The 14,112-nt window shown below is 37.3% G+C and overlaps 1 protein-coding gene across 3 annotated transcripts in view; it reads right to left on the bottom strand.

Moving 5' to 3' along the window:
- ANKRD31 (ankyrin repeat domain 31) overlaps positions 1–14,112 on the bottom strand; it is a 245,194-nt gene that overhangs the window by 124,243 nt on the left and 106,839 nt on the right. For all 3 annotated transcript variants that reach the window (XM_077139446.1, XM_077139447.1, XM_077139448.1), the window contains exon 11: positions 6,362–6,504. In XM_077139446.1, the coding sequence (XP_076995561.1) occupies positions 6,362–6,504 (143 nt within the window). The remainder of the gene's footprint in view (positions 1–6,361; positions 6,505–14,112) is intronic.

Here is a 14,112-nt window from a genome sequence, read left to right as displayed (position 1 = left end):
CTTAGCAAAAGACATGAAAATGCACATCCAAGAAGATCAGAACACCAAACAGATTAAACCTGAAAAAAAACGGCATCGTATATTGTTCACACTAATGCAAAAAAACAAGGAGAGAGTTTGAAAGCTTGAAGAGAAAAGCCATGTGTTCTATACAAGGCAGTCCCAACGAGACTGAGTACTGACTTCTGATCAGAAACCAAGGAAGGCAAGAAGGCAGTGGGTTGAAATACTTAAAGTGCTGAAAGAAAACTACTGCCAGCCAAGAATGTTTTATTTGTCAAGATTCTGTCAAAACTGAGGGACAGTTTAGGACAGTCTCAGATAAACAAACAGAGAGAATTTTCATCACAACTAGACCTGCCCTATAAGCCATGTTAAAGATAACAAGTGATAATAAGTATGAAAAAAATGGTGGGGGGACAGAAGAATATAAGAAAAGTATATGTACATGCTATTGAAGTTTAAGGTGGTTATTAAACTAAGCATGACATATATTTAGGACGTTACACTTTAACCTCATGGTGACCATAAGGAAAACAGAAGAAAAATATACCCAGATAGAAATGAGAAGACACTCAATATGGTACAATGCAAAAAAGTAGGGATTAAAGGATGTGAGGGACAAAGCAGGTATAAAATTCACAAAGGCTAAATAGCAAAATTGCAGGAGAAAGTCCTATATTATCAGTAGTAACTTTAAATGTAAAAGGATTCAACTCTCCAGTCAAAAGGTAGAGATTGTCAGGATGGATAAAAAAGCATGCCCCAACTATATGCTGCAAGAATGCAATATAGCAGAAACGGAATGGCTTTTAAAAAAGGAACTTATTACAAGTTTACAGTTTTATGGCCAGAGAAAATATCCACACTAACGTATACAGAGAAAGATGCCTTAACTCCAAAAAGGAACAGTGACATTCAGGGTTTCTCTCTCAGCTGGGAAGATACATGGCAATGTCTGCTTGCTTTCTCTCCAGGTTTCTTCAAATGGCTTCCCCGGAGGCATTTTCTTTCTCCATCTCCAAAGGTCTCTGGTTGTGTGGTATCTGTTGTGTCAGTCATCTTTCTAGCTTCTTCCAAAATGGTTTTTTCTTAAAGGACTCTAGTAAGTGACCCACCTTGAATGAGTGGAGACACATCTCCGTGGAAATAATCTAACCAAAAGTTTCTACTCACAATTGGGTGGGTCACATCTCCATGGAAACAATGTAATCAAAAAGATCTTACCGGGGCGGGCCGCGGTGGCTCAGCGGGCAAAGTGCTTGCCTGCTATGCCGGAGGACCTCGGTTCGATTCCCGGCCCCAGCCCATGTAACAAAAACGGAGAAACAGAATACAAGAAAATGTTTAAAAATGTTTCCCTTTCTTCCTTCCTTCCTTCCTTCTATCCTTCCTTCCTTCTCTCTGTCTTTCCTTAAAAAAAAAAAAAAAAAAAAAAAAAAAAAAAAAAAAAAAAAAGATCTTACCCAGCAATATTGAATGAGGATTAAACACCATGGCTATTCTGGGGTACACAATAGTTTCAAACTGGCACAGTCCACCCTCTAGTCCCCCAAAAGACATGTTCTTTTCATATACAAAATACATTCATTTGTTACAATATCACAAAGCCTTAAATCATTTCAGAAACAAATAAAATATAAAGTCAGAAACAGTACAAAATCTCATCAAAGCTACAGGCATGACCTGTCCAATGGCAAAATTCTCCTCAGGCCCTGGAGCTGTAAAACTCAAACAAGTTTTCCGTTGCCAACATACAAAGAGGGACAGTGATAGGATACATGTTTCCATTTCTAAAGGGAGAAATTGGAAGGAACACAGGGGTCACCAGACCCAAACAGTTCTGAAAACCTCCAGGGCAAATCATTAGATTTCAAAGTCTGAAAGCCATTTATCCCTGCAGTGTTAGAAAGTGGTAGTTCCACCCTTTCCAAGGGTCTGTGCAATGGCCCTGTTCTCTCCAAGTACTGGGTGAGTACTGCAACTGTGGAAGGACACTGGGGAGAGCACCTTTTTCTCAGCTCCACCCACTCCAAGCATGGGGGCAGCACCTGGGTTCTCTGCCATTTCCAGAGTACATGCTCAGCTCCCTCAGAAAAATGAGATGGCAGCAAGGCACTCCCCAACTCTTAAGGAATGGTCTCTACCCTCTCTGAGGCCTGGGCCAAAATTCTTCCTGAGCATTGAAGTGGAAGGTCCACTTCTGCCTTTGGGGCAAACACCCTCTCCAAGTGCACAGGTGGAACTGCTCTTTGGCCTGAAGTTTCTTGGCTTCAAATCTTAGCTTCCATGGTTCTGTCTTTGAAGTTATTTCTCCTTTACTCTATCCATTTTCTGTCCCTATTAGTCCAGACTGACAGTAACTCCTTTCATACAGATCTTGTAAGAATTTTGTTTGTTTTCCATGTAGTATACTGGGATCATACCCAACAGAAAATAGACTTTTCACAAATCCTACCTGGATAACTCTATCTCCAATCCTGGCTTTTTCTGAAATGGCTGACTGGTTCCATGCTTTGTTAAATCCTCACATGGACACTACTCTCTGGGGTCTCCCTTTCTGAAAGCCCAGCATTTTCCAGACCATCAATTTCTGGTTTCTTTGTACCCAAGAGTTCAGTTCTCAGCTTATCTCTTTACACTCACATTTCACTATAAGCTGAGAGGAGAAGCCAGACTGTATTTTCCACATTTAGTTTGGAAATCTCTTCAGCTAAACACCATGGCTTACCACTTTTAAATTCTAACTTTCTTCTTAGCAAAATCAGAACACAATTGGCTAAATTCTCTGCCACTTTAAAACAAGGATGGCCTTCCTTCCAGTTTGCAATAATACATACATCATTTCTGTTTCAGGCCTTATCAGAAGTATCCCCAGAGTCTCCATTTCTACCAACAGTCTCTTCAAAGCATTCTAGGCCTTCTCTATCGAGCTCCTCACAAGTCTTCCAGAATCTTCCCCTGATCCATTTAAAAAGCTGTTCCAACATGTTTGATACTCGTAAATCACAACACCCAAATCTGGTACCAAAATCTGTACTGGTTTGCTAAAGCTGCTCTGGGATGCAAATACCAGAAATGGAATGGATTTTCAAAAGGCAATTTATTACATTACAAGTTTACAATTTTATGGACAGAAAAATGTCTCAACTAAGGCATCCAGGTAATGATACCTTGGCTCAAGGAAGGGCTGGTGACATTTGGGGTTTCTCTCTCAGCTGGGAAGGCACATGGTGATGTCTGCTAGCTTTCTTACCAGGCTTCTTCAAATGGCTTCCCCGGGGGCATTTTCCATCTGTATCTTCAAAGGTCTCTGGCTATGTGGGTTCTGTTGGTTCTATTGGTTTCCTAGCGTTTCCCAAAATGGTTCCCTCTTAAAGGACTCTAGTAAGAGACCCACCCTGAATAGGTGGAGACACATCTCCATGGAAACTACCTAATAAAAAGGTCCCACCCACAATTGGGTGGGTCACATCTCCATGGAAACAACTTAATTTAAAAATATCCCATTCAGCAACACTGAATGAGGATCAAAGAACATGGTTTTTCTGGGGTACACAACAGCTTCAAAGTGGCGCACTGTGTGACACCTAAGACTCAGAGTTTGAGTTCTGCAGCTCTGAAAGTCAGCATTGCTACATACAACAACTGTTAAAGAAATTGAAAAAGAGATCAGGCTTCAATTAGACATAAGAATGATGCCAATTGGGTTGGGACTAAGATAAATCAGAATAGAATAGTGGAATAAGGAGGACATTGAATGTATTTTACAACTGCACCTACTATATGAGACCAAAGGAAGGGAGATTTATTTTGCCCAAAACTTCAATTTTCTGTAGCACATAATCTAACTCAACCTGTCTAAAAAGATCATCTAAACAACTGAAACACATGAAGTCCAGAATGGAAATGAAGGCTCACAATTCTTTAAAGCTTAATGTAATACCTGGATATATCACAGAGTATGTTGGGCAGATAATTAAAAAGTATTGGCAAAATCTCTTGAGGAACTGGAGAAAAATATGGAACTCTCAAGCTTTACCACTGGGGAAACCCCTGATACTGTATCAAACATTAGGGACTCCAAAGTCAATAGGTCAAGCCCTTGATCTTGAGGCTTGCTCTTATGAAACTTATTTCTGCAGGAAAGAAGCTAAACCTACCTATAGTTATGCCCAAAGAATTACTTCCAGAAACACTCTTTCATTGTTCTCTCACTCTCTAAGCCCAACTCTACAAATAAAACTATAACTCTCTATGCTGATTTGAATCTGTGGTGGAACCCAGAAAGTCATGTCCTTTAATGCTCATTCAATATTGCTGGCTGGGAGCATTTTGATTGTTTCCGTGCAGATGTGACCACCCAATTGTGGGTGATAACTTTTGATAAGATAGCTTCCATGGAGTTGTGACTACACCAATTAATCCTTTAAAAGAGAAAACATTTTGGAGAGAGTCCCTTTTCAGAGCCACAAGAAAGCCAAAGCAGAACACAGTAGAACCATGGAGCAGAGAGTGCACCAGCCAGCGACTTTTGGAGATGAAAAAGGAGAATGCCCCTGTGGGAGCTTCATGAAACAAGAAACCAGGAGAGAAAGCTAGCAGACTGTCACCATATTCACCATGTACCTTCCCAGCTGAGTGAGAAATGCTGAACCCATCAGCCTTTCTTGAGTGCAGATAACCTCTTCTTGGTGCCTTAATTTGGACATTTTTATAGCCTTGCTTTAATTGGTATATTTTCTCAGCCTTAGAACTGTAAAATAGCAGCTTATTAAAGTCCCCTTTTTAAAAGCCATTCCATTTCAGGTACAGTGTATTCCAACAGCTAGCAAACTAGAACATCCTCCATCCTACGTAGGCCATGACATACAGGGGTGAAAGTATCCCTGGTACCATGGGATGGACAAAGCCTTTCTGATCAAAAAGGGGAAAAAAATGTAACAAAATAAGGTATTAGTGGCTGAGAGAGTCCAAATAGTTGAGACGGTATTCTGGAGACTATTCTTATGCAAGCTTCAGCTAGATATTGCTAATTACCGTGGTTTGCTAACCCCAACCAACACCATTCCAGTTAACCCTAAATAACACCTAGAGCTCTATCTGAGATTCTACAAAAGTTTCACATACTAAGATTACTTTCCAGAAACACACAACCTCCAGAGGATTCCTAGGCCAGATAAGTCCTGAAATCTAGAGAGGCCAGCCTCTCAAAGAACATCAGTTAGTTTCATCCTCCATCCCATATTTTCCACACCCCTTTCCAACATGAAAAAAGTTAGAATGTGCACACAGCCTGAAAACCTCTAAAAAATGGGAGAAGGATAAAACGAGGAGTTATAACAGACAAGACAGGGTTTAAAAAAATGAGTATAACTGTGGAATCATTATATTGATTTTTATTTTAGTCTCCAATGTCTTGGAGAAGCTAGAAGGAAAAAACCTGAAATTGTGGAACTACATCCCATACCAAACGCTGAAATCTGTTCTATAACTACTTCATACAATATACTTTGAAATTTATTTGTCTTTTGTATATATGTCATTTCACAATAAAAATATGTTGAAAAAAGGAACGAAATATTGACACGTGACAACAGGATGAATCATGAAGATATCATGCTGAGGGAAATAAGGCAGGTACAAAAGGACAAATGTATAATCTCATGATCTGAAACAGAATAAGCAAATGCACAGAATCAGGACCTAGAACGTGGGTTATGAGGAGACAGGGTGGGGAGAGGGAATGGGAAGTTGAGGATTAAATGTACGGGTTTCTGTGTGGAGCAATGGAAATGTTTGGTAATGGGTGGTGGCAATGGTAGTATAACATGGGGAATGCAGTTAACAGCACTGAGACATGTATAAATATGATCAAAAGGGATATTTGAGATTGTATACATATGGCTACAGAGCAAAAATTTTTAAACAAATCCATGTAACTATACTACACAAACAGTGAACAGTAAGTTCAACTACAGACTTTAACTAATAGTTCAATTATAAAAGTGAGCTATCTTCAGTTGTAACAAATATTCCACACCAATGCAAGTTGTTCTTGGTGGGGTGGCATATGGGAATCCTTTATTTTATGCATGATTGTCTGTAAAACCCACAACATCTCTAATAAAGCAAATAAATAAATAAAATGCTTAATGAAACAAAAAAGTAATATGTAAAATGGCATGTATATTAGGCACAATACACCCATCATACAGGAAAATTCTGTTACAAATTCTGAGTATTCATTAATAAAATGAACTGAAATTGTATTATTATACATTCTTTTCACTGATTGGTCCACATATTTTTAACATTGCAGAATGTAGTGTTTGCTCTGCAAACAAAAGCATTACAGTACCTTGTAATGTCCGTTTATCACAGCATCATGTAGGGGAGTGATTTGGCACATCCCTCTGGCATTTACATCTGCTCCACCTTTTAGTAGCTCACTTGCAGCCCGATAAAATCCTCCTACACTAGCTTCATGAAGTGCTGTCCAACCTATCATACAAAAAGGAAATGATATATGCTTTTATATTTGGCATCTTAATAATGTTTTGCTTTTCCTTTTTAAAATACCCCTATGTCTATGATGTTTCTTTAAAATATTTTGATTGTATGAAACAAAATCTCAGAATTTGATAAATCTGAGGAACAAATAAAATCTCCACCCCAAATCTGTTGTGGAAAAATATTGAAAAGAAGTAAAATATTTGAAATTATTCCTGATTTCAATATCAGGCCACTGAGAACACTGGTTGCAGGCTGCTTTTCTGCAGAGAAGAAGGGGGAAAAGCCTTATTTCTAGCCCAAGATAGGCAGGACTACATAGAAGTCAGTTCAAAAGTACATATCTCTTTTGTTCTGGGGTGGGCCACGGTGGTTCAACAGGCAGAGTTCTCAATTGCCATGCTGGAGAGACCCAGGTTTGACTTAGTGCCTGCCCATGCCAAAAAAAAAAAAAAAAAGAAAAAGAAAAGTATATATCTCCGTTGTTCTTATTTACAAAGAGCTATTTACATTCAATCAACAAACCACAAACTGCTCCAAGAAAACCACACATCCAGATAAACTTTTTTCTTTTCTTTGTTAACCAAAGACAATAGTATAAGTTATGGATACTTAGTGGATTCCATTTAAATCACTTGAAGAATGTAAGAAAATCTAAAAGTTGCATGATAAGTATATTTCAATAACTCTTTTCAAAACCTTCTCCATCAACTAAGGTCTTTTCAAACTCACCAGTACTGCCACTTTAGGCCAGATAATTCTTTGTTGTTCTCTGTATTATAATATGTTCTGCAGCATCCCTGGCCTTAACCCATTAGAAGCCAGTAGAATGTCTACCAAAATATCTCAAGATATTGACAAATGCTCCCTGGGAGGCAAAATCAGCTCTTGTTTTTTGTGAACCACCACCATAAACTGTTACAGAAGAAGTTTCTCCTTTTGTATTAACTATGAAGCCTCGAGGAAGAAATGATCAGCACCAAAAAGTAGTAAGTACGTAGTAAATTGTGACTATTATCTTCTAAATTTCCTTAAAATGCATATGGCTGTTTAGAGAAAAAATATAAAATTCTGTTTGGTTGTTGTAATGTACACAGATGTAAAACATATGACAGTTAGTGCGTAAGGATGGGGGCATTAAATAGACTGTTAGATGTGCAATGTTCTTACATATTGTGAAGTATTACTACATTACCACTAAGAAGACTTTGAAACATTTAAGATATATAGTGTAATCCCTAAAGCAACCACTAAAAAATGATGCAAAAACAGATGAGGCATACAGGAAACAAATGTTAAAATAAGAGTTCTAAATCCAAAAATTTACATTAAATATAAATAAACTAATCACTTTGATTAAAAGGTAGAGATTGTCATACTGCTTAAAAAAGCAAAACAGTATGCAAGCTATAAGAAACATTTTAAATACGAAAACACATGTAGGCTGAAAATAAAAGGATGGGAAAAGGTATACCAAATAAACCATAAAAATAAGAAGGCTAGGATGACTATATTGATATCATATATAGCAGACTTCAAAACAAAATTTATTATTATAGATAAAGACAGATATTTCATAATGATAAAATCGTGAATTAATCAGGAAGACATGACAATCACAACTGTGTATGTACCAAACAAAAGAGCTTCAAAATACACAAAGCAAAAATTGACAGAATTTAAAAAGTGTTAATAAACAATTCTATAATCATAGTTGTGGTGATTTTTAACACCCTTCTCAGGAAATGGTAGACTAACTAAACAAAAAAATCATTAAAGACATAGATAATCAAGCAACATTATCAACCACCTTATCTAATGGACATTTAAAGAACATTACATTCAAAACATTAAACAGTGTTTTCAAATGTGCATAGGATAATCACTAAGAGAAACCATATGCAAGGAAAATTTCCAATAGATGTAAAAAGTTAGAAATCATTCAAAGTGTATCTCCTGACCACAGCAGAATTAAACTTGAAATAAAAAAAAAGAAAGTTATCTGGAGAAACACTGTTATTTAGAAATTGAACAATATAATTCTAATAATCCCTGGGTCAAAGAAGAAATCATAAGAGAAATTTAAAATATTTCAAATTGAATGATAATGAAAATGCATTTCAAAATCCATGGTATGCACTTAAGGCATTTAGAGAGAAAATAAAAGCTTTAAATGTTTAAACTAGGAAAGAAGGTACAAAATCAGTGACCTCAGTTTCCATTTTATGAATCCAGAAAAAGAAAGATGTAAAATATCTTTTAAAATATCTACTTAAAAATAAGTAGGAGGTAGAAAAAAAGAGCAGAAATCAATAAAATAATTCATGGCAAATATTATTGAATAGAGAAACTAAAAAAGGCAAAAGCCAGTGCTTTGAAAAACAATCAATAAAATTGATAGTCACCTAGCTTAAACAAATCAAGAGGAAAGAAAGAGGGAGGAAGAAAAGAAGGGAGAGAAGAAATTAGCAATATCAGGATCATGAAGGAAAGACAAAAGTACCCCTAAAGATCTGAAGAAGTTAAAAGGAGTAGTGGAGAATACTGAAAATAACTATCTATGTTCATGAGTAATATTGACCTGTAATTTTTTTTATTGTAATGTCTTTGGTTTTGGTGCCAGGTCTCATAAAATAACTGTTTGGCAAAAAATTCATAATTTAGACGAAAAGAACACAATCCTTTAAAAACCAAAAAGAATTTACCAAAAATGATAGAAGTTGAAACAGAAAACGTAGATAGCTCATATCTATTGTATAACCTGAAAACTTTCCTATAAAGAAAACTACAGGCCTAGATGGTTTTACTCCTCAATTCTATCAAACATTTGGGGGAAAAACCAATCTTACACAAATTTTTAAAAAATAGAAGAGGAGAGAATACTACTTACCTCATTTTATGAGGCCTGGCACCAAAACCAAAGACATTACAATAAAAAAGAATATTATGGGTCGATATTACTCATGAACATAGATACAAAAACATTTTAACAAAATACTGAATCCAGCAATATATAAAAAGGATGATACATCATTACCAATGTATTTTATTCCTAGAATGTAAAGTTGGCTTAACATTTGAAAATCAATCAATATAATTCATCATATTAATAAAATAAAGGAGAAAATTATTTGGCCATTTCAATAGATGCAGGAAAAGCATAAAACAAAAGTGAGCATCCATTCCTGGAAAAAAAAAACTCTCAGTAAAGTAGGACTAGAAAGAAGTTTCCTCAGTTTGATAAAGAGCATCTACAAAAAGCCTATGAATAACATCATGCTTAATGGTGAAATACAGAGAGGCAAACTAATCTATGATGAAAAATATCAGAACAGTAGCCATTTCTAGAAAACAGGGCAGAGAATAACTAGAAAGGGACAGAAGGATATTTTCTGGAATGATGGAAAAGTTATTCACTTGACAGAGGTTTAGGTTACTTGGGTGAATGTATTTGTCAAAATTCATCAAATGGCACATTAAAGATTTTGCATTTCACTGTATGAAAATTATATCTCAAGAAAAAAATTATTGAACTCAAATTCTAGTTACCACATTCATGCTGAAGAGTTTAATGGTAAAAATATACTGACTGTACCGTTCTTTGAAATACAAAAAATGGTGTGATGGCTTGAAGCTATGTACCCCAGAAAAATATGTTCTTAATTATAATACATTCCTATGGATATGAACCCATTCTCAATAGGAATTTCTGATGAGTTTACTTCACTTAAGGTATGACCCAATTGAATCAGGATGGGTCTTAATCCTACTACTGGAGTCCTTTGTAAGCAGAATGAAATTCAGACACATAGAGAGAAGCCAAAACATGAAAGTAAACAGGACCATGAAGAGAAGCCAGGGAGGCTGCCACGTGCACTGCCATATGACAAAAAAGCCCAGGGCCAAGGATCACTGGCAGCCAGCCCCAGAATGCCACAGCCTTCTGGAAGAAAAGCATCATCTTGCAGATGCCTTGATTTTGAACTTCTAGCCTCAAACAATGGGCCAATAAATTTCTGTTGTTTAAGCGAACCCATTGCATGCTATTTATTTTAGCAGCCAGTAAATGAAACGGATGGATTGATGAATGTATAAAAGGAGTTATAGATGAACAGGTATGTGGTAAAATATGTAGAATATAGATACTAGGGATATGGATATTTACTGTACAATTCTTGCAACATTTCTGTATGTTTGAAAGTTTCCATAATTTCATTAAAATTTTCAAGTAAACAGCTCACAAATAAAATTTTGGAACATAACACATTTGAGAACTATCTTTTCTCTGCAAAGGACATTTTTGTAAAAGTAACAACAGTTATCTCCCCCAAAGCTGTTTCCTTTGTAGGAGTTCATTACTGAAAGTATGAATTCATTGCTGGTTAGGTTCTGGGACCTGTAGACCAGTGAGAATTTGCTTACCCGTGTGGGTACTGGTTATCTTGATTATCCATCACAGGTCTAAGTTTGGTGGGATGAAAACTGACTCATAAGAAATGTAAAATCATTAACTTTGGAGTGCAGGTTTTAATTTTCCTCCTAGGAAACTTCAGTTCCTTAATTAGGTTTTGCTTAAACTACAATAAAAATTATTTTCCTAAAGGAGACAAAAATGGCTACTCTAGGCATGGGAAAACAGCCACAACAAAAGATTAGTTTGTTTTTCCTGAGCCCAGAATCTGATAAATAAGGTACATGCCAAGTAGTTGGCTGGCTTCCGAGGGAAATTCAGGCTCATATTTCAAATTTATTGAAGGAAATCCCCAAGACAAGGTGCATGTGAGTGATCCAGATTAAATGATGGGGATGGCGGGCCAATATGGTGGCTTAGCAAGGTGTGGGATTTAGTTTGTCCTCCAGAGCAGCGAATAAGTAGCCAGAAACAGTACAGAACAACTGCTAGGGACACGCCAGTGACCAGACACACAGCGTACCCCAGTCTGGACCAGCTGGACTGGCTGCGAGCCCACCCAGAACCATGAGTCCCCCAAGCCTGGAGGCTGGCACCCCTCCCACTCAGGCTGCTTCCCAGAGTGGATAGGAAAGACACCTTACCAGCAGCAGGGGCTGAGCACAACCAAGCTCCAATTGTGGAATTAATTCACAAATTCTGACTATTAAAAATAGGCTCCCAGCTCAGCTGAACCTCGAGTAAAAGCTGAGGTTGCTGGGTTTTGCCCCAGCACAGAGGGGGCAGGGCTGATGGAAAAAGGAAACAGGAAAAAAAAAGAAAAAACACAGAAGTTTTTGGGATCAGATAGCACATAATACTTGAAAGGGTCTGGGCCCTGAAGGAAAGGAGGGGGCACATAGGATCTGGAGATACACAGAGCAATGTACCAACTTAAGCTCTTGATTGGCAAACCCAAGGAATGGGGGCCCTGCTCTGAAAAGGATTTTTCTTTTTCTTTGTGGCTGTGTTTCCACAGCTTGACTACTCTTTGGATACAGCTGCAAGGCTTCTTGGGCTTCAACTGCCCTAGGCATAGGCAGAATTAAGCTTGTTTTAGTGTTTGTCTGGAGCCTGTGCCTTCCACAGGAGAGGGGTGGGGCCTAGCTCAGGTGGATTCCCTCCCTCAAGGAATTCAGACCTCAGGGTCTAGAAAAGTGAAGCAATTAAAGCCAGCCTACAATCTCTCCTCTGTGTCAACCACACCCCCAGTAGGGAGAGTCTGCTGAAGTTAAAGGTACCACATCACCTTATGCTGGTGAGACCCTCAGGCAGAAAAGTGCCACATACTGCACAGGATAAGAAAAACACAGAGTCCCCAGAGACTTCATATGAAATCCTTTCTATCTGCTGGGTATCACCCTCAGGGAAAACTGATGCAGGTGACTGTTTCCTCCTGAGATGAGGCCAGTTTGGTCTGGGAAAATCTGGCTGGGGTCTATAATACCTAAGTAGAGCCTCCTAAGGGGGTGGGGGTGGGGAAAAGACACCATACAGGCAGGGCAAGAAACAAGAAAACAAGAACTGAAAAATTATAATCTGTTAAACAAAACCTAAGCTAGAGGTCCAGGATAATCTGAACTGAATATCAAAGAACAGATAGACAACAAAGTCATCCAGCAGGAAAATCCTAGGTAAAAAAAAAAGTGTAAACAATCCCCAGAATAAACTAATTAAGGTAATTGAATGCCTATACATCAGCAAAAGATAACGAATCATACTAGGAAAATTGAAGATATGGCCCAGTCAAAAAAACAAACCAACAATTCAAATGAAATACAGGAGTTGAAACAATTAATTCAGAATGTTCAAACAGACATGGAAAAACTCATCAAAAATCAAATCAATGAACTGAGGGAAGATATAGAGAAGGCAAGGAATGAACAAAAAGAAATCAAAAGTCTGAAAAAACAAATCACAGAACTTATGGGTATGAAAAAAACAATGGAAATCTACAATGTCAGATTTCAAGAGGCAGAAGATAGGATTAGTGAAATGGAGGATGGGACATCTGAAATCTGACAAGCAAATGAAAATATAAGGAAGAAGAATGGAAAAATATGAGCAAGGACTCAGGAAATTGAACGACAACATGAAGCGCATGAATATACATGTTGTGGGTGTCCCAGAAGGAGAAGAGAAGGGAAAAGGAGGAGAAAAACTAATGGAGGAAATTATCACTGAAAACTTCCCAACTCTTATGAAAAACTTAAAATTACGAATCCAAGAAGTGCAGCATACCCCAAACAGAATAGATCCAAATAGACATACTCCAAGACACTTACTAATCAGAATGTCGGATGTCAAAGAGAAAGAGAGAATCTTGAAAGCAGCAAGAGAAAAGCAATTCATCACATACAAAAGAAGCCCAATAAGACTATGCATAGATTTCTCAGCAGAAACCATGGGGGTGAGAAGACAGTGGCATGATATATTTAAGTTAGTAAAAGAGAAAAACTGCCAACCAAGAATTCTATATCCAACAAAACTGTCCTTCAAAAATGAGGGGGAAATTAAAACATTTTCAGAGAAAGAAAAAATCACTGAGAGAATTTGTGACCAAGAGACAAGCTCTGCAAGAAATATTTAAGGGAGCACTAGAGACAGATAGGAAAAGACAGGAGAGAGAGGTGTGGAGAAGAGTGTAGAAATGAAGATATCGGTAAAGGTAAAAAGAAAAAAATTAGATATGACATATAAAATCTAAAAGGTAAAATGGTAGAAGAAAGTACTGCCCATACAGTAATAACACTAAATTTTAATGGATTAAACTCCCCAATCAAAAGACATAGACTGGCAGAATGGATTAAAAAACAGGATCCATCTATATGCTGTCTACAGGAAATGCATCTTAGACCCAAGGATAAACACAGGTTGAAAGTGAAAGGTTGGGAAAAGATATTTCATGCAAATAACAACCAGAAAAGAGCAGGAGTGGCTATACTAATATCCAACAAATTAGACTTCAAATGTAAAACAGTTAAAAGAGACAAAGAAGGACACTATGTATTAATAAAAGGAAAATTCAACAAGAAGACATAACAATCATAAATATTTATGCATTGAGCCAGAATGCTCAAAATTACATGAGGCAAACAGAGTAAATGATGGGGCAGAGGTGGGATGGTGGAGGTATTTAAAAATGAATG

This window comes from Tamandua tetradactyla, chromosome 21, assembly GCF_023851605.1.
Source record: "Tamandua tetradactyla isolate mTamTet1 chromosome 21, mTamTet1.pri, whole genome shotgun sequence".
Taxonomy (NCBI): Eukaryota; Metazoa; Chordata; class Mammalia; order Pilosa; family Myrmecophagidae; genus Tamandua; species Tamandua tetradactyla.
Note: the sequence above shows the minus strand (reverse complement) of the source record. Positions and strands in the feature narration are given on the sequence as shown.